The sequence below is a fragment of the Scomber japonicus genome, chromosome 2 (genome assembly GCF_027409825.1).
Source record: "Scomber japonicus isolate fScoJap1 chromosome 2, fScoJap1.pri, whole genome shotgun sequence".
Classification (NCBI taxonomy): Eukaryota; Metazoa; Chordata; class Actinopteri; order Scombriformes; family Scombridae; genus Scomber; species Scomber japonicus.
Genome location: NC_070579.1, coordinates 16,757,554 through 16,784,227, shown reverse-complemented (window position 1 = coordinate 16,784,227; position 26,674 = coordinate 16,757,554). Strand labels below are relative to the sequence as shown.

Genomic DNA, 26,674 nt, shown 5'->3' with positions numbered 1-26,674 from the left:
CTCTTCCTCCCTCTTTATTCCCCTCTCTCCTCCTAGGCTGAAATCTGAGCTGAGCTATCCCATTGGCTGAGTTGCCTGGTCATGTGACAGAGGGGTTAAAACCCAAAACTTTAAATCCATGCCTGAAAGATTCATCTGTCTGCAAAGGAGGGAATAACGGAGGAGGGTGCTTGTAACCACTGTAAACTGGGAGGTTGAACAGACATAAAATCATGTAATAACTCACAGAGAAATGAATTATATATCTCAACATTAACAACTATAAGTGAGTGAAACATGGCTGCAATGCTTATAAGTGATTCATCACTTGATTCATTTTTCACTTTTTTGCATTGTATTTGTTATAATTTGAACATCAAAGATAATTATTTGTAATTTATGATCATTTCTAATAATTGTATATATAGTGTTATTACACAGCCACTTCTTTTTATTGTAAACTCATAATAATATACATTTTACTAAACATCAGAATTATAGCAAAGCAAAAGAGCAGCAAGAGTTGTATAGAAAAATTTGATGAAATAAAAAAATATCAGTATTGTTAGAAACTTATTTCTTTATTTCCTTAAAACATACATGTCTTTAGTTTGCACAGTATACTGTATACAATGTATGAAACATTGAATATAGCATCAAATAAAAGTTGTTCTACTTCTTGTAAGTCAACATATATACTTAAAAGGGTTGTAAACTGAATGAGGCAGAGAGCTGTTTTGCTTATATAATTAATGATGAATCCTAAATAATAAGGTACAATGACTTAGTCTGTAGCAGTGGAAAAATTTTAGATGAAATTCAAAACGTTATGGATATCAGCTTTAGTTGGTTTTGCCATTTTCATACATGAACTTCTTGATGTTGTGGTCGATCCAGTTACTGAAGGCAGAGATGCGGGTAAAAACTGAGGGTTTCTTGTCTTTGATGCAGCCCTGAGGTCCGAAACTGACAATACCATGCACCTCCCAGGTTTTGCTTGCTGCATCAGCCTTGCATGCGAAAGGACCGCCAGAGTCACCCTACAAGAGAGCAGGAGAAATAACTTGTTAAAGATTTATTGCATGAGTAAGAAGATGCATTGGTGACATTGACAGCAACTAAACATCATCACATTGCCCTGGAAATTGTACGTCGAGTTTTCTTGAGGCTAATGTCAGTAAAAGCCTGCAGTACTTTTCCCACTTCTAAATTTCTAATCTTCCAAGGTTCCTGCTTGCATAGTGGCTCATTGTAGCTAACAAATAATGCTCCTATGTTTTTGTCCAATTATGCCTGCAAACTAGCAGCCATTTGCAATCAAGGCTGAATGATCACAAACAAAGCAGTCTGTTACATAAAAGATGATCCAATCATGAGAGGCCTTATATAATAAAACACTTATCCTGTGTAAAATAGGTAGTTTAATAATGTGTGAGAAAAGCTTGAAGGGAATTTCATCATCCAAATCCATCCTCTTTCTATAATAAACTTATTTTGTAACTGTTTGTGGAATACGTCCTCTTACCTGGCAGGCTGACTTAAGCTCATCTGGGGACTCATAGCCAGCACAGATCATGGAGGGCCTGAGGACGTCCCACCAGTATGCAGGCTTACTGCAGGTTTGGAAGTCAACAATAGGGAGAGCTGCCTGATTTAGCTTCTCAGACACTTTGGGGAACAGGTTACCTAAGAGAGAAATAGAAAGGACATGATATTGTAGAAGGTATAGTAACAGAGACACACACATTTACACCTAGATAAACCTGTTATCTTTAGTAATCAAGCCGAGGCTACCGCAAGTATGAGCTGTTAAATAAAACATGCACATGCCTGATAGCAAGATTTTAGTGGAGCATGTAAAGTTGTTGTACTAGTAAACATTCACATGACTTTTAGTGCAGAAATCAGGTTTACTTTTTGTTGTTCATGTTTTTCAAGTTGCATACTTATTATAGACTGAACCTAACACATATGAAACAGTTCAAAATTTCAATTAAGGAACAGGTTCACAATTTTTTATATTTATATTTATATTTACACTTGTTCTTCTTGTGGTAATCATACCTTCAGTTCATACTGACCATTAAGAGATTCCTTCATAATCACTTACAATGCAAGTGATGGGACTCAGAATCCAAAAGCCTCCTTTAGTGTAAAAATGTATTTAAAAGCTTATTTGAAGCTAATATGAAGCTTCAGCTGTCCAATTTATTCATATCAAATCAACATATTTAAAAGTTACTGTCTTCTTAGTGTCTAATTCCCACTTTTTGTTAATGAATGAACATGAGGAATGATTGAAGCGAGAAAAACCTCTGCGTTCATATGGGCACCTGACTGTTGTTTGAAAGCAGACTTAAAAAATTGTAAGCCTGTCCTTTAAAATGAAACAAACAGGAAAACATAAAAAGTACAGAACAAAAGGGGCAACAAAGCTGGAATCCTAATTTTACAAAACAGGGTTATACGTGAGATTCACTTTGAGAAGCAGCAATCACAGCTATAACTACAGTTACATCTAGTTCAGTTACATTGCAACTGCAGTTCTTTAAAAAAAAACCTGAAATATATCATCACTTCTACCTTTCTCATCTCCCCAGCCCGTAACAAAGCAGGGTGTCCCACCAGCCATCTCAGCACCAGGTTTGGGCAGACAGATGGGGCTGATCTCTCTCGTCATATTGACGGGCTCAGTCAAATGCACCAGGGCTATGTCATTGCTGATGTCATTGCGATCCTGCTCGTAGACGAACCCCTCATGTCGGATGATACCGTCGACCTTGTAGCATGCCTCTGCTGAGGGAACATCCATGGAGGAGTTCATGTGGTGCTTCCCTAAACACATGCGCCAGAAGGAGGGTCTATTCAGTGGGCTGCAGAACAGGTGGATGAAAGAGAAAATTAGAACTTGTTTTACGTTCCCCTAAGGCTGTGAAAAATGTGTGTTTCTAAGAGCTGCTTATAAAAAACTGTGTTTTTAACGTGGCATGTGGCATCTTACAACATGAAACAGTGAGCAGCAGTTAGGACCCATTCCTTGTGAATCAAAGAACCTCCACAACCGTGCATGTAAGGTATGGGAGACATTGGTGAAGCCTGGGGAAGAAAAAATAAAATACATTTTAAGGAAAAAAGCTCTCGCCTATCACTGTTAGTCAGTCAGCACACAGAGAAGCAGGAGTTGACTGTACCTGCATGGAGACTTGCCAGGGCCAGGAGTGGGGGACTGCCTCTACTCCATTAACCACCCTCATTGTGGCTGTGCTAGGTGTCACTGCTGGATTTCCACAATTTTCTGGCCAGGCTGGGATGAGAAAATGTACAATTCAAATAAACAAGCTCTGTAGTGCAGTCACTTATCTATTAATTTAACCTGCATTTATACAGATATAGGCCATGGCAAAGTTTAAAAATCAGACATTGGGTGATCCAGGTTCAGATCCTGTAACAATTTTCATTTGAGAGAAGTGAAACCAGACTGTGAAACTGTGAAGTTCCACATGACAACACAACACATGAGATAGGGGTGCTATGTGTTGGGCTAGGCTTGCACTTACTGATAGTGATGTTGTCCCATGGGTTTGGAAGTGGAGGAGGTAAAGTTGGGATAATTCCGGCATTAACGGTCCAGTAACCACGGAAACCCATCTGCTGATTGGCACTGTTACTAAGGAAGCGAACGATGACTGTGTTGCTTGAAATGTCAAGTTTGGGTGGAGGGGCAAAACCACAGAAACGTCCTGTACAGAAAACAAAACAAAAATACTGATACTGATTGAACAGAAAATACTTTAAAAACAACTGATCTCAAGATGGAAATGAGAATTTGTAGTAAAATATTCAACCTAGCGATGTCATGCTTTCTCCATTGAAGATCTCCACATAGTCCACGCAGTTTCCTAACATGTTTACAGCTTGCAGCTCAAAGTGAGTGAAGGCCACATGGATACTTTTTGCTGAAGGAATGTTGATGCGCCATGTGCACACAGACTGAGAGTTGTAGTCATTGGGCCAGTTAGGAGAGGTGATTTCACCCTGAGAACTGCTGAAATGTCCACCACAAGGAGCTGTTTGTGTGTGTGTGTGTGTGTGTGTGTGTGTGTGTGTGTGGACAAGAGGAAAAATGAGAGAAAAGGAAAGGAGAAACAAAAAAGAAAATAGACCGTGAGGTTAGATCATGACGGAATAAAAATTTGTCTTGACTGGAGGTTATTCCCTCGGTGTCTTGTCAGGCACTCTTTCCTCCTGTCTTACCCTCTGATGGGTCCACTACCTTCCACGTGGCTTTGAAGCCTGTGTCCACCACCTTGTCGTTGGAGGAGAAGCTGATGTGAAGTGCGTTCCCATCACTCACCAGGTCTTGAGGGGGTAATAGGCTGCAGTAGGTGCCTGAGGTGAAATGAACATGAAGAGTGAGACTGAGTTTTTTGCAAATCTGTAAATCTGTGGACCTACTGTCCTAATGATTATTTAAAAAATATATTAACAGTTAGTTATCTGTCCTGTTTTACATTATGCATACATGGCCGAACATTTAAGAGACATATCAAGCAGACATATGTGTGTGTGTGTGTGTGTGTGTGTGTGTGTGTGTGTGTGTGTGTGTGTGTGTGTGTGTGTGTGTGTGTGTGTATATGTGTATTTTTTCTTAATGGGTAAACCACACACATAACACTAATGCAATATTTTAGTCACATTTTTGGCCAATCATTGACTCTCCCTGTTGATACAGTATACAGGAATTGAGGTTGGTGACTTGTCTAAAAGTGTTGGGGACTTTAATTCCTTACTGTGTAGACGATAGAGTCTGGGTGTTCAGGCTAAAAAGGCTTCTCCAGTCCTCACTGTAGTATTCATACCAATGTTTTTATTTTATTTGAATAACTTAATTTATATTCACAATATAAAGTTGAAACACTAACACATTAATTTACTGAATTCCTTCCCTAATTTTAATATAAGATGTTTTCCAGTAAGTTTTTATACTTTCCTAGTTTGTGCATGTTAGTTCTTTAATATGTGGACATGTTTTTGTTCCAGGTCTTCCTTGGATCAGCCTCTCAAGTTGTTTGCCCTAATATACTGTAAATGCCAAGCAGGAGACTTTTGGACTGTATCAATAAGAAGACAGTTCACTGAAATCACAATATTTATAGATGGAGGTAAATAATGGCATTTGGACCTCTAAATGTTAGACATGTTGAGATACCATTCTCAACTAATATACTGTAATAGATAAGAATAGATAGTTATGCTGAAGTCTTTGGGGGTAATCACATCACAGAATGACTCAGGAAATCCATCATCAACCGGGAAGATGCAAAACGCAGATATTTACATACCTAAACTTCCTATACTGTCAGTGAGGCTGACTTTGTCATTCATGCACAGCTGACTTTCCTCCAGGGAGAAATTGTGGAAATGGAGATGGACCAGTTTGCCGTCGGGCACCTGGATGTTCCACTGGCAGCGGGCTTTGTTGCTGTAGCTGCCAGGGTAACCCATAGAGGACAGAGTGCCATGTGTGCCAGTCAAGTCCTTTGCCCCACCACAGCCAGATGCTACACAGAGAGCACAGAGAGTGAAAACCAACACTGCATTCTGACTTTGTACCATATTTAGATTTTGAGCAAAGTGGGTCAGTTTAGACCAGCTGGAATCATACTGTGCTCATTGTAGATGTCTCTGCGTATGACGTTCTTGATCCAGGGGATGTAGGCAGAGGAGCGGGTGAACACGGAAGGCTTCTTATTCATAATACATCCAATAGGACCAAAGCTAGTTATACCATGAACTTCCCATTGACTATTGGGGGCATCCTGGCACACCAGAGGACCACCTGAATCTCCCTGTCAAAGTCATAAATCAACATTAAGAACACCATGAGCATGTTGTCAAAATCCTGTCTGTGTATTCAGGTGTGTACATCTCATTGTTGACATTAGCCAGACACTCTCATAGGTCTTGTTTTACCTGACAGACAGATTTGAGCTCATCAGGCAGGGTATAACCACAGCAGATCATGGAGGTCTTGACTTGGAACCACCAATAATCCATCCTCTTGCAGGTGTCATACGGCACAACAGGCAGGGCCACCTGGTTAAGAGTCTCTGCGACTTTAGCATTCAGTGAATCACCTGATAATCACAGAAAACAATTTAAATGGTTACAAAAACATTCTACTTGTCACAGGTGGGGGCATAAAAACAAGAAGTATTTGCACATTTAATCCAGCAGAGGGCATGCAAACTATGTAACAATGAATGTTTAAAAGCATAAACATATAATGAGGAGTGATTGTCTCTCTTTAAGAATCAGTTTTAAAGAACTGAGGCTCAGAAACAGCACCTGTTTCATCTCCCCAGCCGGTGGCATAGCACTTTTTGTCCCCAGGTAGCATTTCCTCCTCAGAGGGAAGGCAGGCGTAAGAGATCTGAGCACTGGGTGTCACTTCCCCATCCAGCCTGATCAGGGCAATGTCAAACTCCACCGTGGGCACCGTGGGATACTTGAAGCCCTCATGGCGATAGATACCAGACACATTGAAGCAGCGTTCACTCGGCTCTGTGTAGGTCAGGTTGTGTTTGCCGAGGCACATGCGCCAGCGATGCAGCTCATCAGCATAGCTGGGTAGGAAATCAGCAGATTCATAAGTAATAAAGCTTTGACTCTTTCACTTTATTGTCTTGCAATAATATGACATAAAAAAACCCTTTAGTGTACAATACAGTTTTGTCACTATCACTGCTCAATATAAGCTGATCCTGTTAGCTTATATTGAGCAGTGACAGTGGAGAATTTGTTTCCAATGTGGGAATTCTAGTTTTTACAGAAACAAACACATTTTTACTGTACACACCACACCTCTGTGACATATAACCTTATAGACATCCTGTTCAGGCTCACAGCAGAAAATATACAGTATTCAGGCTCCACAGTGCACCAGCATGTCTGCAAAAGGCACTGTCGACCATTAGCCAAGGCGGCGAGGCGTCTCTAAGAAGACATTGCTCTGACACTGTAATAAGCCCGAGGTAAAAAGCACAGGCCACAGACGCCAATAACTGCCTTTTAAGATTACACAAATGGGCCTCCAGGAAGTTTGATAAAAACTTCCTGTAACATTAAAAGGCAAGGCAAGTTTATTTATAGACATTTCAGCAACAAGGCAATTCAGAGTGAAACATTAAAAGCATCCAGACAGAGTGCAAAAGAATTGAAAAAGACATTAAAATACAATTAAGACAGTAATTAAAGAGTTAAGAGAATAGAAAACAAAAATAAGCTAAAATAGAATAAAAGCAGTAAAAAAAATACAAGAATAAAAGTGCAGTGTAAGAAATGTAATAATTATTTGATTTAATCAAAGGCAGCAGCAAACAGAAAAGTTTTCAGCCTTGATTTTAAAAGAACTGAGAGCTGCAGCAGACCTTCAGTTTTCAGGGAGTTTGTTCCTGATATGTGGAGCATGAAACCACAGAGGACTGAACTATCTCCAGTTTTGAAAATGAATAATGTCATGAGGCATGTTCCTTTTGATCAGAGCTCTGGAGCTGCAACGAACAGTCAATTCGTCAATTGCAACCAATTTTTTTAATCGAGTTGATTCATAAATGTTTGACTCACTTTTTAAAGAAAAACGCCTAAAAAGATCTCATGTCCTACATGATAAACTGAATATCTTGGAATATTTTGGACATTGATCAGACAAAACAAGACATTTAAAGACTTTCTCTTTGGGCTTTTAGAAACAGGAATTTTTAAAAAACATTTTCTGACCTTACAGGCAAAGTGATAAAAAACCAGTGGATGAATCGATACTGAAACTAGGTTAGTCACAGCCCTACAGAGCACTCACTTTATGAAGCAGTGGGCAGCTGTAAGTACCCAGTTCTTATGAATAAGTGTACCACCGCAGGTATGGAAAAATGTTGGTTCTGGGCGACTGGCTGGCCAGACCTGAAAAAAATGCACACAGACAAGACTTTCAACTATAACTCTGCAAGTCTCACTTTATCTGAATTTGTCCCTTGAATCCCATTCCTTCTTAATATTTGCTTTTATTTAACCACTTAACACACGCCCCTGTTTTTTATGCTGTTAGCCTAAACGACATGCCCAAGTTGTGAGCAGCACAGATCCCACATAGTTTGAGACTCAGAGATGTGTCTGGTATCATTGGAAAGGAAACACTCTCAGGATTCTTGTAAACGTGTCTGTGTGATTCTGTGACTTACTGACAAAGAGTGGCAGAGGTTACAATGATGGGGTTGTTTACTCGCCCATAGGTTTGCCTTTACAATGACATGTGTACAGACATTCAGGGACCTCTCAGCGGGATATACAATGAGGTCACAGCCACATGTCTTGGCTTCATGCAGTCCAAATTTGGAGTCAAAAGACCAAAAGATGACTTTTTCTGAATTATTTTTCAACAGGTATGTCCATGCGTTTTCCTCAGGTCCTTTTTGGAGACTCCAAATGGACACTTGGTTACCAAAGCTGTATAACCACAATCAAACACCTATAAATTCACATCCCCTTTGCCTACAATCAAAATCTCTAATGAAAGCTGACGCCATATTATTATTATTATTATTATTATTATTATTATTATTCTTATTATTACATATAACCATATTTTTTGGTTTGGCCATATCTATCTATCTATCTATCTATCTATCTATCTATCTGTTTATTTTGGTATAAGTCATATGTCAAGTCGAAGAAGAACCAACCGTGTACCAAAATGCCGAGTGCGTAATGATATATTCAACTCTTTTACGCACCGGGCACACGCCGGTTACGCTTGGAGTTTGTTTATGGACAGCCAACCTTAATAGCTTAGTGTCATGCACCGTTGGAAATCTCAGACTATTGGCTAAAAGGTTATCAACTTCATTTCACCGAATATTTACATATACATATATTTACATCTAGTCACGTGTACTCTGAGATGGACGTGCAGTTCAGGAAATGACGTAAACTGACCGTAGGCCTACAGCCTATGGTTTGTTATTTGTGTTATTACGTTACGTGTTGGACTAAATACATGGACATATTGAGGAAAATATTCCGGTTTTTTGGAAACGGATTTCATATTTCACAAGAATGGATATTTGGCGAGCTGTACAGAGAGTGCTGAGTCATAAGATGATCGTTGTGGATAAAGGGAAGACTTTGAAGGTATGTAGCATTATAGCTTTTCTTACTTAGCTCAGGGGCTAGCCGAGCTAATCGCTAATACTATTACGGCTGTGAGCAACCATATAATTCGTGAGTGGTCTTGAATGAATCAGGACAATCTAAGCTTTCCAACGATGTACGGCATGAATATATATGTTTAAGGGTTGGTGTTTAAAACCTTCAGAAGAACTTGTGGCTACCTCCTAACATCCGTCCCGTTCCATAGACGGAACAGCGTGCGTTAAGTGGTTAAATGTTTCTTTCCTTTTGAAATCACAGCAAGTTCTCATGAAATGTGTTTTATCTTCATGTGAATTCCCAGTGTTCATTAGAGGAGTCTCTCACCTGCATGGACACTTGCCAGGGCCAGGAGTGTGGTTTAGCTGGTTCTCCATTCACAATGCGTGACACAACAGTAGGAGGAATGGCTGGTTTCCCACATGGACTGGGCCAGTCTAGAAAATGAAAGGAAACCACTTTAATCTATCATGTGTGTGGTTTTCTGTGCTTCTGTGAATTTGTTTGTGGTTTGTGTGTGTATAAACAAAGCCTGAATATACAGTACATGTCTGCAGCTAACAGATAAGCCTGCATGTTGGAGGGAAGTGGCTTTCGATCACTGGTTCTGGCACTCTGATGCATGTTTTTAAAATAATTTTCCAATCACACCAAGTTGACAATGCTGGCTATAGTGAACTGTGTCTCTCTCTTTTTGGCTTTCTCTAATCTGCTAGTTTGCAGTCCTCTATTCAGAATATCTTCGTGATCTTGCTGAAAACAAAAAATAAGTCCTGAAACGGATTTGAGGAATCATAACTTGCAGGCCAAACTCAACATCACAACAGCAGCACATACAAAGATGTTAATGTCCTTCAGTCATCCAAAGAGCTGGCATTAAACTGTTTCTCGTATCCAACATGTTCTCCTTTCAGCTCTTTTCATTCCTCTCACTCTGTCTTTCCTTCCTTCATCTAAACGCATAGGGCACTTCTGGTCTGAGCCTAGGTGAGGGGAAAGGAAAAAAAGGCAACAGAGTCCATCTATATAACTCTATTTCAGCAATTGGCTTGGCTTGGGCCTGGGCCACCTGGGGCTCATCGATGGGTGAAGAATGGGGATTGGGTGACAGCCAGCTTGGAAGGAGAGCGAAGCGCTAGGCCACTTCACATTGTGTTCTCAGCACACCAAATCACCTTGCTTTGCTACACACCTGGGTGCAGCAAAGAGAAGATAGGGGTGTGTGAAGAAAAGGTGAGGATGGGAGGAATCAGTTGAATATAGTGCAGGTCTCTGTACAGCTTCCAAGGAGCAGTTTTGAAACCAGATGTTGGTTATTATGATCGGTGATAGGAAAATACTGCTCTACTAACCTGAAGACAGTGTACAATATGACATGGTTTCAACGTGTAAATAAAAAAACCTAGAATATCAAATGTAAAGCCTACATCATCATAATTTTAAACTATTCATAGGTTTCAGTCCAGCTTAGGACCCTCATTTCATTTCATTTTTGTAGCGACAACTCAGTAATAAAGGAATAAAATGTTCAAAAAACATGTAAAAAGAAAAAATGCTCATTATACTTTCCTAGAGGCTAATACCATGTCTCCAAATTACTTGTTTTGTCTGAAAACTCAAACCTACTTTCAGTGATTATGTAACAAAGAAAATAAACAAATCCTCAAATTTAAGAGGTTGAAACCAGCATAGCTTTTGGACTGAAAACAGCTGCCTGCTGCTACTAGAAATGCTGATGAGAGAAAGGGAGGGTTAGTTTGGCCATATGATCACTAAAACAGGCTAGAGGGCTCCGGAGAGCTGAGGTCAACTGCATGATTAGTGGGTTCATCACTACGAGCAGTTCCCTTTCATATTACACCATCATCATTTTATCTATTGTTAATATGACAAATAGTGACTAGTGTAACTTTAAATGTATTTGAAGTTAATGTAAATGTTGTGTGATGCCAATGTAAGCAAACTGTGTTTAGCTGAGACAGATACTCCACCTATGGGGATTTCGTCCCAAGGGTTGGGCAAAGCAGGCGGCTCAGTAGGAGGAGGCAGGCTGGGGTTTGTGGTCCAGTAGGCCCTGAAGCCTTTGGCTTCAGTAAACAAGTCTGAATGGAAGCGGATCAGCAGCCTGTTGCCTTTTGTCTGGATGATACCAGGCAGCTTAGTCCCACAAAATGGACCTAAAATCAATTAAAAGTGTTAGAGAAGGTATACAGTACTTTTAACAGTGTAGATACATTGTTTTATTAACTAAGATGCACCATAGACTAATTTTTGTCTTTTATGGGAGGACAGGAGGTATTTAGAGTGAGATAGCAGGTCCACACTGTGTTTCACATTTTTCTGGTCATACATTTGTAATAAACTGTTATGATGGAAGTATATGATGGGCATTCCCATGTTCAGTTATGTATGGGCAGAAATATGTGTCACTAGAAACTGAATTTGAATCATTTATATTTGAATTTGAATTGCTCAACTTGAATAATTACATAAAAAATTAATTTGAATCACATCATTTAGATTGGTATTGCTTAACTTGAATAACTGAATCTGTATAGCATAAGTTGAAACTGAATAGTTTGGGACTGAACTCCAATGAACTTAAACCTGAATGTAATATTATTTAGTTGCTCTAAAACTGTATTGATCCTCACTGAAAGTTGAACTCTCCATAAAATTCCACATTCAGTACCAGGTTAGGTTGTCTATTTTAATATAATACCAGTACCCTCCCCTAGCTTTAAAACTGTCAATTTGTCAATTTGTGGCCGAGTCTTACAATTTAATTGACCAACAGTTTTAAGACCAACACTTTAGGAACCAACTTACCGTGCTTTTGAATCAGATTATTAGACAAACTATTGATGTCGTAGACCACTATGTTATCATAGCATTTGGACGTCAAGAAATCTTTGCCTTCTAGGTCAAAGTGGGTGAAGTTCAGTGTGATTTTTTCCCCAAAAGGCAGCAGGATGTTCCACATGCACTCAGCATTAGCCTTGTAGTTCATAGGCCAGTTCTGAGACTTGATAACGCCTGTTTCCTGTTTGGAATAACCTCCACAGCCCTGGATTTCTGAGACACAAAGAGGGAAAGACAGTGTGATTCCTGTATGAGAGTTACAGTGTCTGCCTGTAATAAATATAAATATAAAATCATCACAACACCATGTGAACATGGACTCATAATAAAGAAGTTTGATCTGCAGGCTAACTTTTGTATCTTATATCCTTATTTGAGTAAAATTCAATTCTATTTATTTATTTATTTAGTTTTAATACACATTTAGCTGATAATCAATAGGTATTTATATTTACATAAAATATACAGGACTATGTTGTAATGAAGTACTTCTGTATTGCCACTTTTACTTAAAGGACTAGTGTGCAGGATTTAGCGGCATCTAGTGGAGAGGTTGCAGATTGCAACTAAATGAATACCCCTCCCATTCCACCTCCAAGTGTGTAGGAGAATCTATGGTGGCATGAAACTTGCAAGAAAAAATTCAAGAGATCCTTTCTAGTTTGTCCGTTTTGGGTTGCGGTTCCTGTTCCTTATGTAGATAATATAAAGGGCTCATTTTTATACATTTTCATGGATTATACACTAATTTAAACATAATTATATTCAATTTGTAATACGTCCGTTCTACTAGATGCCACTAAATTCTACTACACATTGCACCTTTAAGTACTTCTTCCACTGCACGTAGGGTCACAAGTCATTTCCTTGTCTAATAATCATGATAAAGAAAAAGATAAAGGGGCTTTATCTTGTTTTATGCTTCACTGTACTCTGACCTGTGTTTTGAGTTCACACTGCTTATGCACTTTGCTTTTTTTATAAATATGTGACAGAGGGGTGCAATGTTTTATTGTTAGTCCTAATGAAGTGCTGAGCTGCAGCAGCGATGGCTGCCTCAGGTATGAGTGTGTGCCTGTGTGTGTGTGTGTGTGTGTGTGTGTGTGTGTGTGTTGTGTACAAGTGCATATTGGTGTGTGTGTATTAGTCCTCAGTACCTGCAACATCCTCAGGATACACAGCCTCCCACTTGGCAGAGAATCCTCGGTCTGTGAGGCGACTGTCAGACTGGAAGGTGACAGACATTGTGTCAGTGGCACTGACCACCACTGGAGGAAGGATGTAGCCACAGTGTGTGCCTGAAAATGAGGGAGAGGAAGGACAGAGGTGGTAAAAGATGTAGGGAAACGGAGAGAGCAGAGTGAGGGATGAGGGGAAGCTTCAAAGAATGCAACTAAACATTAAGGGTTAATAAGCATTTTATACACCATACTATATACGTGTGTGTTATTGTGAGGCTGAGTATGTCAGGGTGTGATCAGTGGTTTATGGATGTGGATCCAAAAAGGACGACTTTATTCAGTATTGTACATCAGCTACTTATAAATTCAAATAACAAACTCAGTTACCAAATTAAATCTGTACCTACCTAATGAGAGCGAATGAACACAAAAGACTGCATTAACTAGTAATGATAACTAACATGGGCACAGATATAATGTGATGCCAGATGCTGTTGCTCATTAATGCAATAGGTTAAGCAGCTAAATCAGCTTCTAATGAAAAAATATTTTTGGGTGACGGAGGATAACGTTTTAGCAATCAGGAGCATTTATCATGTGAATCTGCAGCTGTAAGCAGGCTGTAAATTAAGAATATAAACAGTAATAGATCACATAGTTTGACATTAATGATTGATGCGTATTATACTACATTTTCATTTAGGAATACATATCTATACTATGCAAAAACATGCAAAAAATGAAATATTTTACTGAAAGCCAATAAATGATAATATTGAATTATTGCACAGGCCTGCACTTCTCACACATTAGAGATTTCTATTTTGCTTTAATAGTTTTAGATCTGCAGGAGGGTAGAAAGAAAAACCCAGCCCTGATATACTAGCTTATCAAATTTATATGCTAATGTTAACAAACTTAAATATACAGTAAACACAGAGTGACCTTTTAACCACTAGAATGTGTGTCCAATATTGTGAATATTATGTTTGAACATTCACCATATTGACCAGTAAACCAAAAACATAAGCTGAGAGTTTAAATGATTCAGAAACCTGCAGACTGGTGAGTTGATCTCAGTGGGATCAGGAGTACCAGCATTACAGCTCATTCCCGTTATAGGAAGTTGTTTCAATTGGATTAAAAATGCATACTGTAGTACTGTAGTGTGACTTTATGTGTCACACTTTAAATGTCGAACAGTTGCACAAGCACAGAGAAGGATCATACAGTTAGTAAATTGACAACAACTCTTGCTGATACACTTATATTACATTATGATGTGCTTTTCAAGCTGCTTCAGTTTTTGTTTCCTATCTCACTGCCAAATATAAAATAAATAAATAAATAAATTCTAATTAATAAATCACAAACAAAAAAGTTAGTAAACTGACTCCTTAATATCAGTTACACAGAAATATCTACAGCAACTGGTCATACCAAGTTAGGTCCTAGCAGCCAAACCCCTTAGAGCATTGAATTAATTACTGTAGATTTTATTGCTAAGGAATTTTGAAGAGGACATATATTAGGCTTTTTGTGATTTTCTGGTCAAAGTTTCAAGTCCAAGTTTCAAAACTTGAGGTTAACATATGTAAAATAACATATGCATAAAGCTCTGTATTAGTTAAGAAAAGGAAAAATGGCAAATCATGCAGAGATATTACCATAAAAACCTCAAATTAAAAATATAAACCCCTAAATGTGCATAATATGTCCCCTTTAAGTTTTTAATTCATAAATGGAAGAATGTATTATATCTTCTTTTCTAAGTTACATAGTCTCACGTTATGGATCTTTGAAGCTTTTTGCAACATCTTGAGACCTTTGCTTGCTCTCAAACTAACAAGACACAGCCTTAAAACACTCTCATCACTTATTTGTGCGTGTTTCACAGCGGGTGTATGCTTGCACCTCAGTGCTTTAGTCCTTGAGAAGTCAGCAATAGATAAAGCTGTATCAGCCTCACTGCCGCCACTGAGGTGAATAATAACAGGACATAATTTATAGTTTAATGGGCACTTTGCAAGGAAGATCCTAATCAACAGTTTTACAGCAGGGGACAGATATTGAACTATACTGCTGTACCAGAGCTGTTATCCTAGCAAAGTGCACCAAACACAAGCCAAAGTCCTCATATTTAATGACACAGTGAATTCCTAGCGGGGTTGCTTGTTTGCCATTTTCATCTTGGTGCCTCACCACATAATTTTGAAACACAAGTAGAGGAGTTTATAACCGTTACTCCACAGTGGCTGCTAGTCTGGCAACACAAAGACAAAAATGGCTGATAAAGCAAAAGCAGAAAAGATATTCTAAGATGATTTCAGATGCATTTGGGGACTTAAAACAGTAAGTTAAGGGCACACAAATATACAGAATGTCAAATGAGGAAAACATCAATTGTAGTTAATTAAAACATTTAAAAAACACAAACAGAAAAAAATTGGTTCACCTAGTGTGCTGTAATCATCTGAGATGATCAGTTTGTCCTCCTTGCATTGTCCAGTCTCTCCTGTGATGGCCAAGTCGGTGATGTGCAGTTTAACCCTGAATCCTCTGGGCACAGTTATCTTCCAGGAACTTTTCAGATGAGAAGGATATGAATTTGGGTAACCTTCAGACTGGATCACTCCTTTACGCCCACTGAGGATCACTGTACCACCTCCTGCCCAATAACAGTGCAGGAAGTAATGTTAGAAAACAAGATTTCATCATATTTACACTTTATTATAGGGATTGTCTTTAGAAGAAGGGAAACTGGATCAAATATTGGGGTTTCTGTGCATTCTAAGATCCATTTAATTAAGTTTATTCTTTTTCTTTTTCATCAGTTGATGAGAACCAGCTTACTTGGATACAAAACTGCCTAATGAACCAGTTCATTATGAAGTACCTTAATTGGCCACTGGAGAGAACCGCTCTGTCTACCAATAGCTTTAATACAGTGATGAATAGATAAACCTCATGGGGGAGCTCCCCACTCCTACGCAGAGAGCAACTTGCATTAATCGTTATCTGGAAGCCGTCACCTGATCAAAGCAAGGAAACTGCAGACGAAGCAGGACAGCAAGGAGCTCTCATTGGCCAGGAACCTCAAAGATCATGATATTATAGTTTATTGTACATCATTATTAACTTTCAGGAGGTAAATTATTACAGTTTGGCAGGATAACCCTGATAAAACTGTCCTGAAGCCAGCTAGAAAAATCAATTGTGATGGCCAATGTTCTCGGGAAGCTGGTTGAGTAGCATCGACATTGATGCTGTTATCTGTTGGTGAGGGAATCACATATATTTATGTTGTATGTTTCAATTAAAATCAAAATGGAGACATACAGAGAATGGTGCCTTTGCTCAAAAAGTCAATTGATTCAGGGGATTTATTAGTATTTAGTAAATATGGATCCCAGTTTACAGTTTTAATTAAGAGCTCAGGGTTTGGAGAGATTGCTTACCAGAAGATGTGGTAGGTGGAAGGGTTTGTGTAGTGTGGGGTCTGGATGTGGTGGTGGTAACAATAACAGGTGGAAGGCTGGACTTTGTGTAGGTTGCTCTGAATCCTTTAGAAGTCAAACTGTTGTCCGTTTTGAAGCGGACCAGCATCGTGTTGGAGCTGGACTCCACTGGGTTTGGCATTGTCCCACCGCAGAATTTACCTTTAATGGATAATAGGTCAGTATTTTCAAAAAGTGGCAACATCCTAATATTTCAGTTTTTAGACAACTGAAAGGGAGCAGTGCATCAGCGGTTCCCCTGTACTATTATAAATATACATATAATGAAGTTTATGCAGACTTGAGAACATTTTCTCATTGTGCAACTACTCAAACATTTACTTTTATTCATGGGTTCATGTAGTTGACATTGTGCTGAACAAAGCCTACAGTCTATTCTGATATTCTAACATTTCCTATTGCCTTGTAATAGCACTTTGAAATAAACTGCACTGATGTCTGAAAATGTTGTGGTGTGCTTTAAAATCCCTTTTTTATCGTCATCTTGTATCCCTCACTGCATACTGGAAACATGTCATCTCACCTAATAGAGAAGAGCCAGCCTTGTAGCCATCATACACCTGAATAAAGTCTCCACAGACCTCAGGCACCAGGTCAAAGAAGGTGAATGTCAGTCGAACCCTCTGGCCTTCAGGCACAGTGATTCTCCACTGATCCAACAAACAAAAACATACACACATCAATCATTTTAAACAACATAAATAACGCAAACGGCTTCACCCACCATGGGTTTATATCAGATGATTCTTTAATCAATCCGATGATTGATGAATCACTTATGTACCTGCATCACTCCTCTTGTTTTCCTGCCTCTAGTTTCAAGGTTTTAACATGGACTGCATTTTGACAAACTGTTACTCATAAATCATTTTATCAATGACTCTGGTCTTGTTTGGACAGATGTTGACCCATCAAGCTAAAGCAAGATTAAATCATGATGACAGCCAAACATTGCCACATGACTCCACGTCCAAACACAGTATAGGAACTTACTCTGATTTAATTAGAGATATAAATCACTGATCAAGACTATAAATTCTGTTAACATGAAGTCCATAGCTAATGGATTTTAATAATTTAAATAATTTACTTTTAGATGCTAATCTGAGATCTAAACTTGTTGAAAACCATATGATAATCAATACTAAAGCACTGTATAAACATAATATGTCTTTGTGTTTTCATAGAATTCACAAAATATTATTGACATCTTTTAAGTATTGAGTTGCAGTTCATTTGTACAATTAACAGCTCAATTCTCTGGTAATTAAACTTTTACTAAAACTCACAGTCTGATTTATCTATTCCACTATCTAAACTGATCCACTTTTAACAACCTACATTAACACAAAGTTGGCAGAATGGGAAGGCTTGTTGCATTATTCTAAGACTATTGCTTACACTGCTACAGTAGACTTTTAGACACATCATTTATGGCTTAATTTAGCTCTTTCAGTTGAAAACAGAAGTGTACAGCTCCAATCCAGCTGAAATGTATCTGTGCCAAAATTAGATTTTAATTTAGTTTTAACAACCAACAATGGTGGCTTTGCTACAATACCCTAGGAAGTCACAAACAAGATAAAATGTGTTTATTAGTGAGGCTTAGAGATACTGGTAGGCATATGTTTTAACTTTAGAGAGAGCCAGGCTAGCTGTTTCCCCGTGCTTACCATATTTATGCCTAGCTAGGCTAATAACCTTCAGGCTGTTGCTCAATGCTGACAATCTTGCCATTTTTACTTCCTGAAAAGTTAGTCCCAAAAATGTCCAAGATTTTGTATACATTCAGCCGATATGGAGCAACATTATCGCTGGATGTTTCTGAGTGACCTGATATATATAAATCCAATATTCACTCTCCTTTTAGTTCTGTTGTTGGAGTCCTGACGGAAATATTTGACATCGGTGACTAAATGCTTGATTACATTCACTAGCTAGTTGCTAACTTTGTTTGCTGTTTGGTGCTGCATAGGTTGCGTACAGTAGGTTTATCAGAGTATTTTTACTGAAAACAGTGGCCAACTGTGTCTGTCTCATGCTAACGAGAACATATGACTGCATTTACATAGTACTTTTATTCAAAGTGCCTTACAATGTTTCTGCCGCTCAATCAGCCATACGCCAAGTAATCTGGGGTTCAGTTTATTGCACAAGGACACTTTGACATGTGGTCAAGAGGAGGCAGGGATCAAACCACTGACCTTCTAATTAGAGGATGACCCTCTTCACATCCTGAGCCAAAGCCTTCCCATGAGAATAGTGAGAATATATTAATTATACTGATATTAATATTGATATTAAAAATGCTCCGTAGAGCTGAGGGAAACCACAGAGATGGTTTATAATTCTCTGTGGATCGCTTCAAGTTTTTACTCTCATTTACAACATGATCCATATACAGCATCTTTAAAGATAAAAAAGACAGATACAGATTCTGTTTACAATGCTGAATTGAATACTCCGGTCTGTAGCACACTGTGCAGTACATCTTTAAAGATAAAAATCCTTAAAGATAAAAAAGACAGATACAGATTCTGTTTACAATGCTGAGTTGAATACTCTGGTCTGTAGTACACTGTGCAGTACATTTTACAAACTTGCATCTTCAGATAAAGGTCAGCAGTGAATGTTACCATAAAGCTGTCACATTCAAGCTTTTATTGTGTGTGTTTGGTCACGTGCATGGCAGTACCTGATATAATGCTGCGTTCACATAATTCTGCTCTGGGAAGCCGGGGGTCAACAGATCCCCTTGGTCACCTTGGAGAAAGCCACCAGCTCCGGCTATTTCTGGCAGCAGGGATGGAGGGCACTTCAGCTTCAAACACACACCTCAAGGATACCCACAATACAACCCCCCTCTCCCTCCCCATTTTCATTTCCCCACCCCTGTTCATCAACCACCCATATACCGACAACATTCAGCTTTAAGGTCAATCAAATACTATAAGGCAGTCAAACACAATATTCTTGCTAAAATGTATTTTTACTCATCCTCTTACCTGCTGTGAGTTCTGGAGACACAGCTTTATAATGAGCCTTAAATCCTTGGTCTGTTTTTCTGTCATTGGTGTCAAAGAAGACAGTCAGGCGGTTTGTCATTGACACCATCGGCTTTGGTTTTTCGTAGCCACAGTATTTCCCTACCAATTATATTGAAAAATATATAGGTCAAGGTTATACAGAGTCACACATTTATATACAGTGAGTGTGTGTATGTATGTTTATGAATATCAATATCAATCTCTCTCTATCTAGAAAAAAGAATTTGCACCATATTAAAAAATGTTTTTCCCCCTTTCACAAATATGGTGGAATTAATGTAATTTTTTTACCAATGATTCCCAGTGAATCTTGTAGTGTGACGGAGTCTGCAGAGCAGATGTGAGTGTCCTCTAAAGCAAAGTCCTCAAACCACAGATGGATAACCTGCAAGAGAAACATGCAGAGGTGTTTCATCTTTCTTTTTTAAAACAAAGAAGTCGATAAGCGAGATGGGCCACTGACAGGGAGAGGCAATTGTTCTCAGTGTGAAATGTGAGTATGTGCATGTGTCTCTGCATGCACACCCCTTTCTATGCATGTTTATGTGTGTTTGAAGACAGCAACAGGAAGAGACAGATATGCAGAGAGATGGAGAAAAGCAGCTACTGCAGACAGGAAGACAGGCATGCTACAACAGAGAGAAGAATCAAGGATTTAGCTTCGGGTATTTTTCTCTCCTGTGGGTGGAGAGAAGAGCTGAGGAGAATGAAGGAGACAAGACAGCCATCTGTCTGCGAGGCTGCCACTGCATCTCTCCCAGCTGTCCTACACTGCTTTGGCCTCACATAAGACACTTTCCCCAACAGCAAGTTGACAAACTCTACTAGTGATTTGGCTCCAGACAGGAACACTCTAAAGGACCCTGTCGGAAATAGAAACTAGGGTAATATTGTTTAAATCTGCATATTTTTGTTGAGGATGGGTGTGTTTTTTGTTTTTTAAGAATTTATTTCTGACCTTCACAACACTCTGTTTGTACTACATATAAACACTTAACTGCACTCTTTGCATGATCTATAAACTGAGATAAAGATAGAAATGAAAAACATTAATAACAAACAACAATAATGTTGTCATTATGACACATTGTCCCAGTCAATTAACAAACTAACTCACTCATCAGTTTGTCCCAGTAAGTTACTTGGCATAGCATTCAGTTATTTTGTACTTAAATACTTTTCAACATTTTTGTTGCGTAAGATTTGAAGCACATTTCCTAAAGTCAGTTTATCATTCTTTTTGATCAAAGATTGAGAGGCAGTTTAAAAAGAGAACAGTAAAAGAAAGTCAGTGGAAAGTAGCTTAAGCCTGTTTCCAGAGTTGCTAAATGACACCATGCCCTAATTTATGTGATGTCATGACATAATACATAAGATTTTAGAAAATTAAAGTCCATGTCGATGTCACCTTGCCAGGTTCCACGGTGATGTGCCAGGTGCAGCTCTTCCCGTTGGCGTAGCTGTTAGGGTAGTTAAAGCTGGTGAAGGTGCCTGACTCTCCGGTGAGCTCCTGAGGTCCATTGCAGCCTGAGTCTAGCCCTGGAAATGTATGACAAAAGGAGACACTTGTTACTGAGTCTTTTTGGAAATAATAGCCACATAAAACCCATTTGCTTAGTTTTTTTTAGTTCTGACACAAAGCTCTCGTGTGAGTGTTAACTTTCAGAGCGTTAGTTCAGTAATCTAGAAGTGCAACAAATTGTAAAACGTATATTTCCTGGCAATCCACATAGAGGGTAAGAATCTTCAGGATTTTTTCTCAGGGTATTATTAATAATTATAAATAACAATATACTGTAGCTTTGTGGCCAATGAACAGTTTATTTTGACCTTAATTGGACATCCTGTGTCTGGTCCCATGGTCCCATATAGTCATGCTTTCCTGTCAAATAGTCAGTTATCTTTAGCTTAATTGATTAAGGCCAAAACAAATGTAAGGTTATCACATAGAAATGTAATGTCATTGCAACACTTTCTTTAAATTCGTATATTCACCAGCCAACCTGTATTATTTAAAGGTTATCTATAGTTATAAGAAACAGTTCAATGGACCACTTCTCATAGGCTGCACCCAAAGAAAATATTGGAGCTCACAACTCACTCAAGCAGTCTCATGTGTTTTCAGTTTCAGGTGCAAACGGGAGACACACTCATTCAAAAAGGGAGGTGAATGAGAACCAATGAGACACTATTCTGCATATGGAGGAGGGTATTTAACTTTTTCAGACCAGAGCAACAAAGTGTCAGAATTTTTCACCTGGATAAAATGCTTAATTGAATTCTGAGAGCACCACCCTCCACCTGAAACACAAGAGATTCCCTTTACTCTGTTATTTATAATTACTAATATTTGCCAAAGAAAGGATTGCAAGTTGCAAGTTGGTGAGCAAAATGAATAGAAGTCTGCTACTTGTTGCACTTCACTGACCTGTCCCTCCTGAGGTAATTAGCCAATGGGGATGCAGTCCTGTTACAACTGTTCACATGACAGCTTTGTGTGTCAGAACTGAAAAACTAAGCAGCGAACTGAAAAAAGTGACCCCAAAAGTGAAAATATTGTAATCAAATATTGCACTCTTGTATAGTGTTAATGTAAATGTGCCCTTTGAGGTCTTCTTTTCCTTTTAAATTTAGTTTAATTTACTCTCTCTTTTTTGTATTGTTTGACTTTTGGTAGACTAGCTCAATTAGTATGAAGCAAACTTAATCATATACTAAACTTTTTTGTACATAATCTTTAGGAAACTCAAAACTGATTTACTGTAAGCTATTAAGTGTTGTTTACTCAGTACACATCAAAAGGATCATATAATTTCTGTTTTTATTGGCTCCAACAGACACATCAGCTGCACAAAATTTGAGATGTTTTTATTAAATTTCTTATTATGTACAAATAACGAGACTGAAAGTTAAGAGGGGAAATGTGTACTATGAAATTCCAATGATTAAAAAACACCTTCTGGTAGCTGCAGTGCTGGATTAAAATCAATTGAGAAGCCTTGGTAACATTGATTATACAGTATGTCATCATCTGCTGCAGCAGCACGCTTTCCCCCGTGGCAGTAGCAGCTTCTGTTAGGAGTCTGGAGCACAGCTGTGTTTAACAGCACAAAACTAGGACTATATTGTTTCATTTAGGCTGAGCATTACTGTCAACATAATCACATTGTTCTCCTGTTATGTAAGACAAACCCTCTAATTTTGTGGGCAATGACCCTTTTAATGCATTTCATGAAGATGGATAGCTTTTTCTTATTTAATACCATGATGGAGATCCCACAGTGAAACTGTGTGTGTGATATGTAATAAGTGGCAGTAACAGTCCTCACTCTTCAGAGCACGTCTTATCTGCCAATACACTTGTCACAAGGACATTTATTCAGATGTTCAGAAGACTCTGATGACTTGTAATGTTAAAAGCAAATTGGCTCATCTGATATTCATTTCACCACTTTGCTCCTCCCATGCAAACACAAAACAATTCACCCACATCAATTTCCAAGATTGAGGAAGTCATGTTTTCTCCTGCGTAAGGCCAAAGTAAATAATGGGCTTCCTAAATGACAAATGGCACATGGGCAAGAGATGAAGGAGAAGCAGAGTGGGACCTTGATGTTTTATATTAAATAGTGCAGGTGTGGCACATGTAGGGCCATTTCTCTCAGGGAGATTGATGATACATACATTATTACTATAAAATGAAAGTGACATTTTGCTTACAGGAACCTGGCATAAATGTAACAATGTAAATGTATTAAAGTACTTCTAACTTTTGGTTGTCCTCCCTTACATGTTGTGGATTTTAATTTTCTCAGGATCAAAAAAGGAGAATGTGAAGATAAATCTGAGAAAAATGCCAACAATGGATTTCTTTGTCTGAGGTGTTTGCATGATTTGTTTTTTTTCCCCAAGAGCTAGGCTACAGACAATCAGAGATCTCCACCTGCCAAGGTCTTGGGATTTCTAAATGCAACCTATGCCCCTTGAATGTTGTCAAGGACACATCTTATCTTACTTTGGTTTGTATAGTGCCGGTTTTTATTTATTTATTAATTTAAACTATTTTAACTCAGTTTTAACAACAAAACCTGGAATATTGTCCTCAGTCTTTATGAAGACTCAGACTGACATGGTAAGTAGGCACAATCCTAACTCATATCTCTTATTTAGATCACGAGAGGTTTGTATTTTTAATATTGATTTTTAGTCAAAACATTTTTCAAGTTCAAGGAAATATTTTAGATATTTTACAAAAAACACAATTCTTGGCAATTCTTGGCAGCATTAGTATTAGTTAATTTTGGTTAATTGACACTCAAATTTCAATTTAAAATCTCCATTTTCTTCTTTTTTTTTTCTTCTTCTGTACATATCTGTCAATCAGGTGTATTACTACATGCTTGTCCCATTCACATGATGTAAAATTAACCAAAAATAATAATAAATTGGTCATAAAAAAACTTTCCATGCAGATGGCATTTGCCACCTTGTCAAGTTTAAATCACCTCCTGCAGTTAAACTGACAGTGAATGATCAGTGACAGTGACATTTGATCAAAAATAGACTGCAGGTCCAAGTTGACGACATGCTTTTCAGTGACGCAGTTGCATCTGAACGCCCTTAGTTTGGATTTTTTGATGTATTTCCAATTGTCTCTGTTTTGTCTTGTTTAATTTCCTACACAGTGTGTCTGGATGTAAATCTCCAGAGGTTTGAGTGTATTGTTCAGTTTGGTTTGTCTGATTTTTTCTTATCTGAGAGGAACTGTAAGCAAATAACCATAACAGATAGAATTAGTTTTGCAGTGTGTTTTTAAGGATAGTACTGGAGATACACATGGCTATTGAAGCAGAGTACAATTCTCACCTTCTGTATGAGCAGAAGCATCAGATTTGTCCGTGAAGTAGATGACTACGAGGCCGATGCAGGCGCCGGTCATGGCCACAAAGAGAAATATCAGGCACTTCTCCAGGGTGCTCAAGCCCCTGGAGCGATCATGGCTCTTCTCCATTTTCCTCACAGCTGAGGAGATGCACCAGACTGTGCCTCATCCAACAATTCACTGACTTATTACCAACTCAAGGGTATCTGAACTTTGATAGTGCAGATGAACCTTGAGCTCCCTCACATGTGGTATTTCAGCATGCAAGCCTGCCTGTTACAGAGCCATAAATCATATAGTATCAGAACTGTGAGATAATGAGTATTGATGCTTGGTGTCTATAGCAAAGGATGATTAGGATTAATGATTAGGTGATAATCTTCCAAGGGCCCTGAAACAGAAGGTGCAAAGATAAATTGCTCACCTGTGGCCCAGAATTTTTAACACTGACTCTTGCCTTTCTTTGACTCTGACCTTTCAGTATCAATAAACAAATAGTTTGAAGCACAAAGCACAAAACATAAGGGAAAAGGCTTAGCTGGTCCTGGGTTATAACCCAGACTTGACAATGACAATTCATTTTTGAATGAATTTGTGTATAATCACCTGACAGATTAATTGTGTGCTAATTGCCTTAGAATGAGCCCTTTATATCTACATAGGCAGCAGGTCGTCTTCGATGAAGCCCACCATGTTGCACCACCATAGGTAACCCAGAACAGACAGACCTGGCTCACATTTTTTGCAAATTTCGCAGCTACCATAGCCTTTGGTTGCAGTCTGCAAGATCACCACTAGATGACACTAAATCCTACACACTACACCTTAAAATTAACCTTTAAACCTGTAAACAGCTTTTTAAAAACCCTAACCCTCAGGCAGTTTTTCCTCTTTGGAAAGTTTGGATATAAGGTGCTCTGTCTTTTATTTTAGTTTCTCACAACTGAGCATTTTCTAAGCTGAAAGCAGCAAATTCATTACATTAAAAACTGATAAATTAATCTTGTATTTATCGTTTGCTATAAGCATGACATTTATTGATAGTCAACGCATTAAAATGAGCTATAGAACTTGACCAGGGATTATGGGGACTGTAGACACCACAGAAGACACCAATTAGTTTTTTTCTTTCGTGGATTTGGCTTAAAGCAATCCTAGGGTTCACACTTGAGTTGATGCCAGTGTTTATGTACTTTTATTCCAAGAAAACTATAAAAAAAGACCATTTTATTCCTGACACTGAGGAGGAAGATTCTTTAAAAACACCTTCATTTTGAGGGTGGTGAAGGGTTTATTTGGGGTATAATGCCTGAATCTTGAAAAAACAACTTAATTACACAAGAAACAGTGAACAAGTAGAAAAATATTACATTGTTAAAAGGTTTAACTTGATCGAGACTCAGTACCTGTTGGCACTCTTGAAAAAGTTGATCCAAAGTGTCTTTTTTACAGACATGTAAGAGTTAATTTGTGTGTCTGTCAAGTTAAAAAAGAGGAGGTTTGACATCCTTTGTAGTGTCTTAGACAACACAGAGAAACACAGGCAGCATTGTCTCAAAAGCTCCCAGGTCAGAGGTAATGAGTTTGAAAAGGAGGATCTTCATCTTGGGCTGAATCTCCATATAAAGACGCTTGACTGGGTTCTATCAGAATCATCTCCTGGACTCACTTTGGGTGTATTAAAATCTGAAGCAGCAATCTGTGCATCGTTCCCCTTTACCAATTCATTTTTCTTTCCAGATAAGGACTTTCCTTCCATTTTCTGGAATGATGTAACAAAAACTGCTTATCACTCTGGATGCCTCTGTATGTTAACAGAGACCTATTGTTCAAGACACTATCAATAAATACAATATATTGATAAATGTGTCTGTCTATCTCCACGTCTCTCTCCCGTTCTTTCTCGCTCGCTGTGTTTCACCTTTATGAGTTTGTTTTGAATCTTCTCGTTTCACCGGGGGACCTATGATTTATGGGCACATCTGTCAGCCATAATAACCC

The 26,674-nt window shown here is 38.4% G+C and overlaps 1 protein-coding gene across 1 annotated transcript; it reads right to left on the bottom strand.

The window, feature by feature from the left end:
- Positions 1-821: 821 nt before the first annotated feature.
- Positions 822-24,802, bottom strand: zgc:154142 (uncharacterized protein LOC555481 homolog). The gene is made up of 25 exons (XM_053326275.1): positions 24,658-24,802; positions 21,200-21,330; positions 20,083-20,176; positions 19,750-19,890; positions 19,440-19,537; positions 17,268-17,394; positions 16,685-16,885; positions 15,682-15,894; positions 13,203-13,343; positions 12,013-12,258; positions 11,175-11,360; positions 9,511-9,620; positions 7,838-7,938; positions 6,328-6,605; positions 5,953-6,116; positions 5,645-5,828; positions 5,322-5,540; positions 4,234-4,368; positions 3,825-4,046; positions 3,537-3,719; positions 3,171-3,283; positions 2,981-3,075; positions 2,563-2,852; positions 1,505-1,665; positions 822-1,019 (listed from the first exon to the last, which is right to left on the bottom strand). The coding sequence occupies exons 1-25, from the start codon at positions 24,800-24,802 to the stop codon at positions 822-824; spliced, it is 4,176 nt and encodes a 1,391-aa protein (XP_053182250.1).
- Between the last annotated feature and the right edge of the window lie 1,872 nt (positions 24,803-26,674).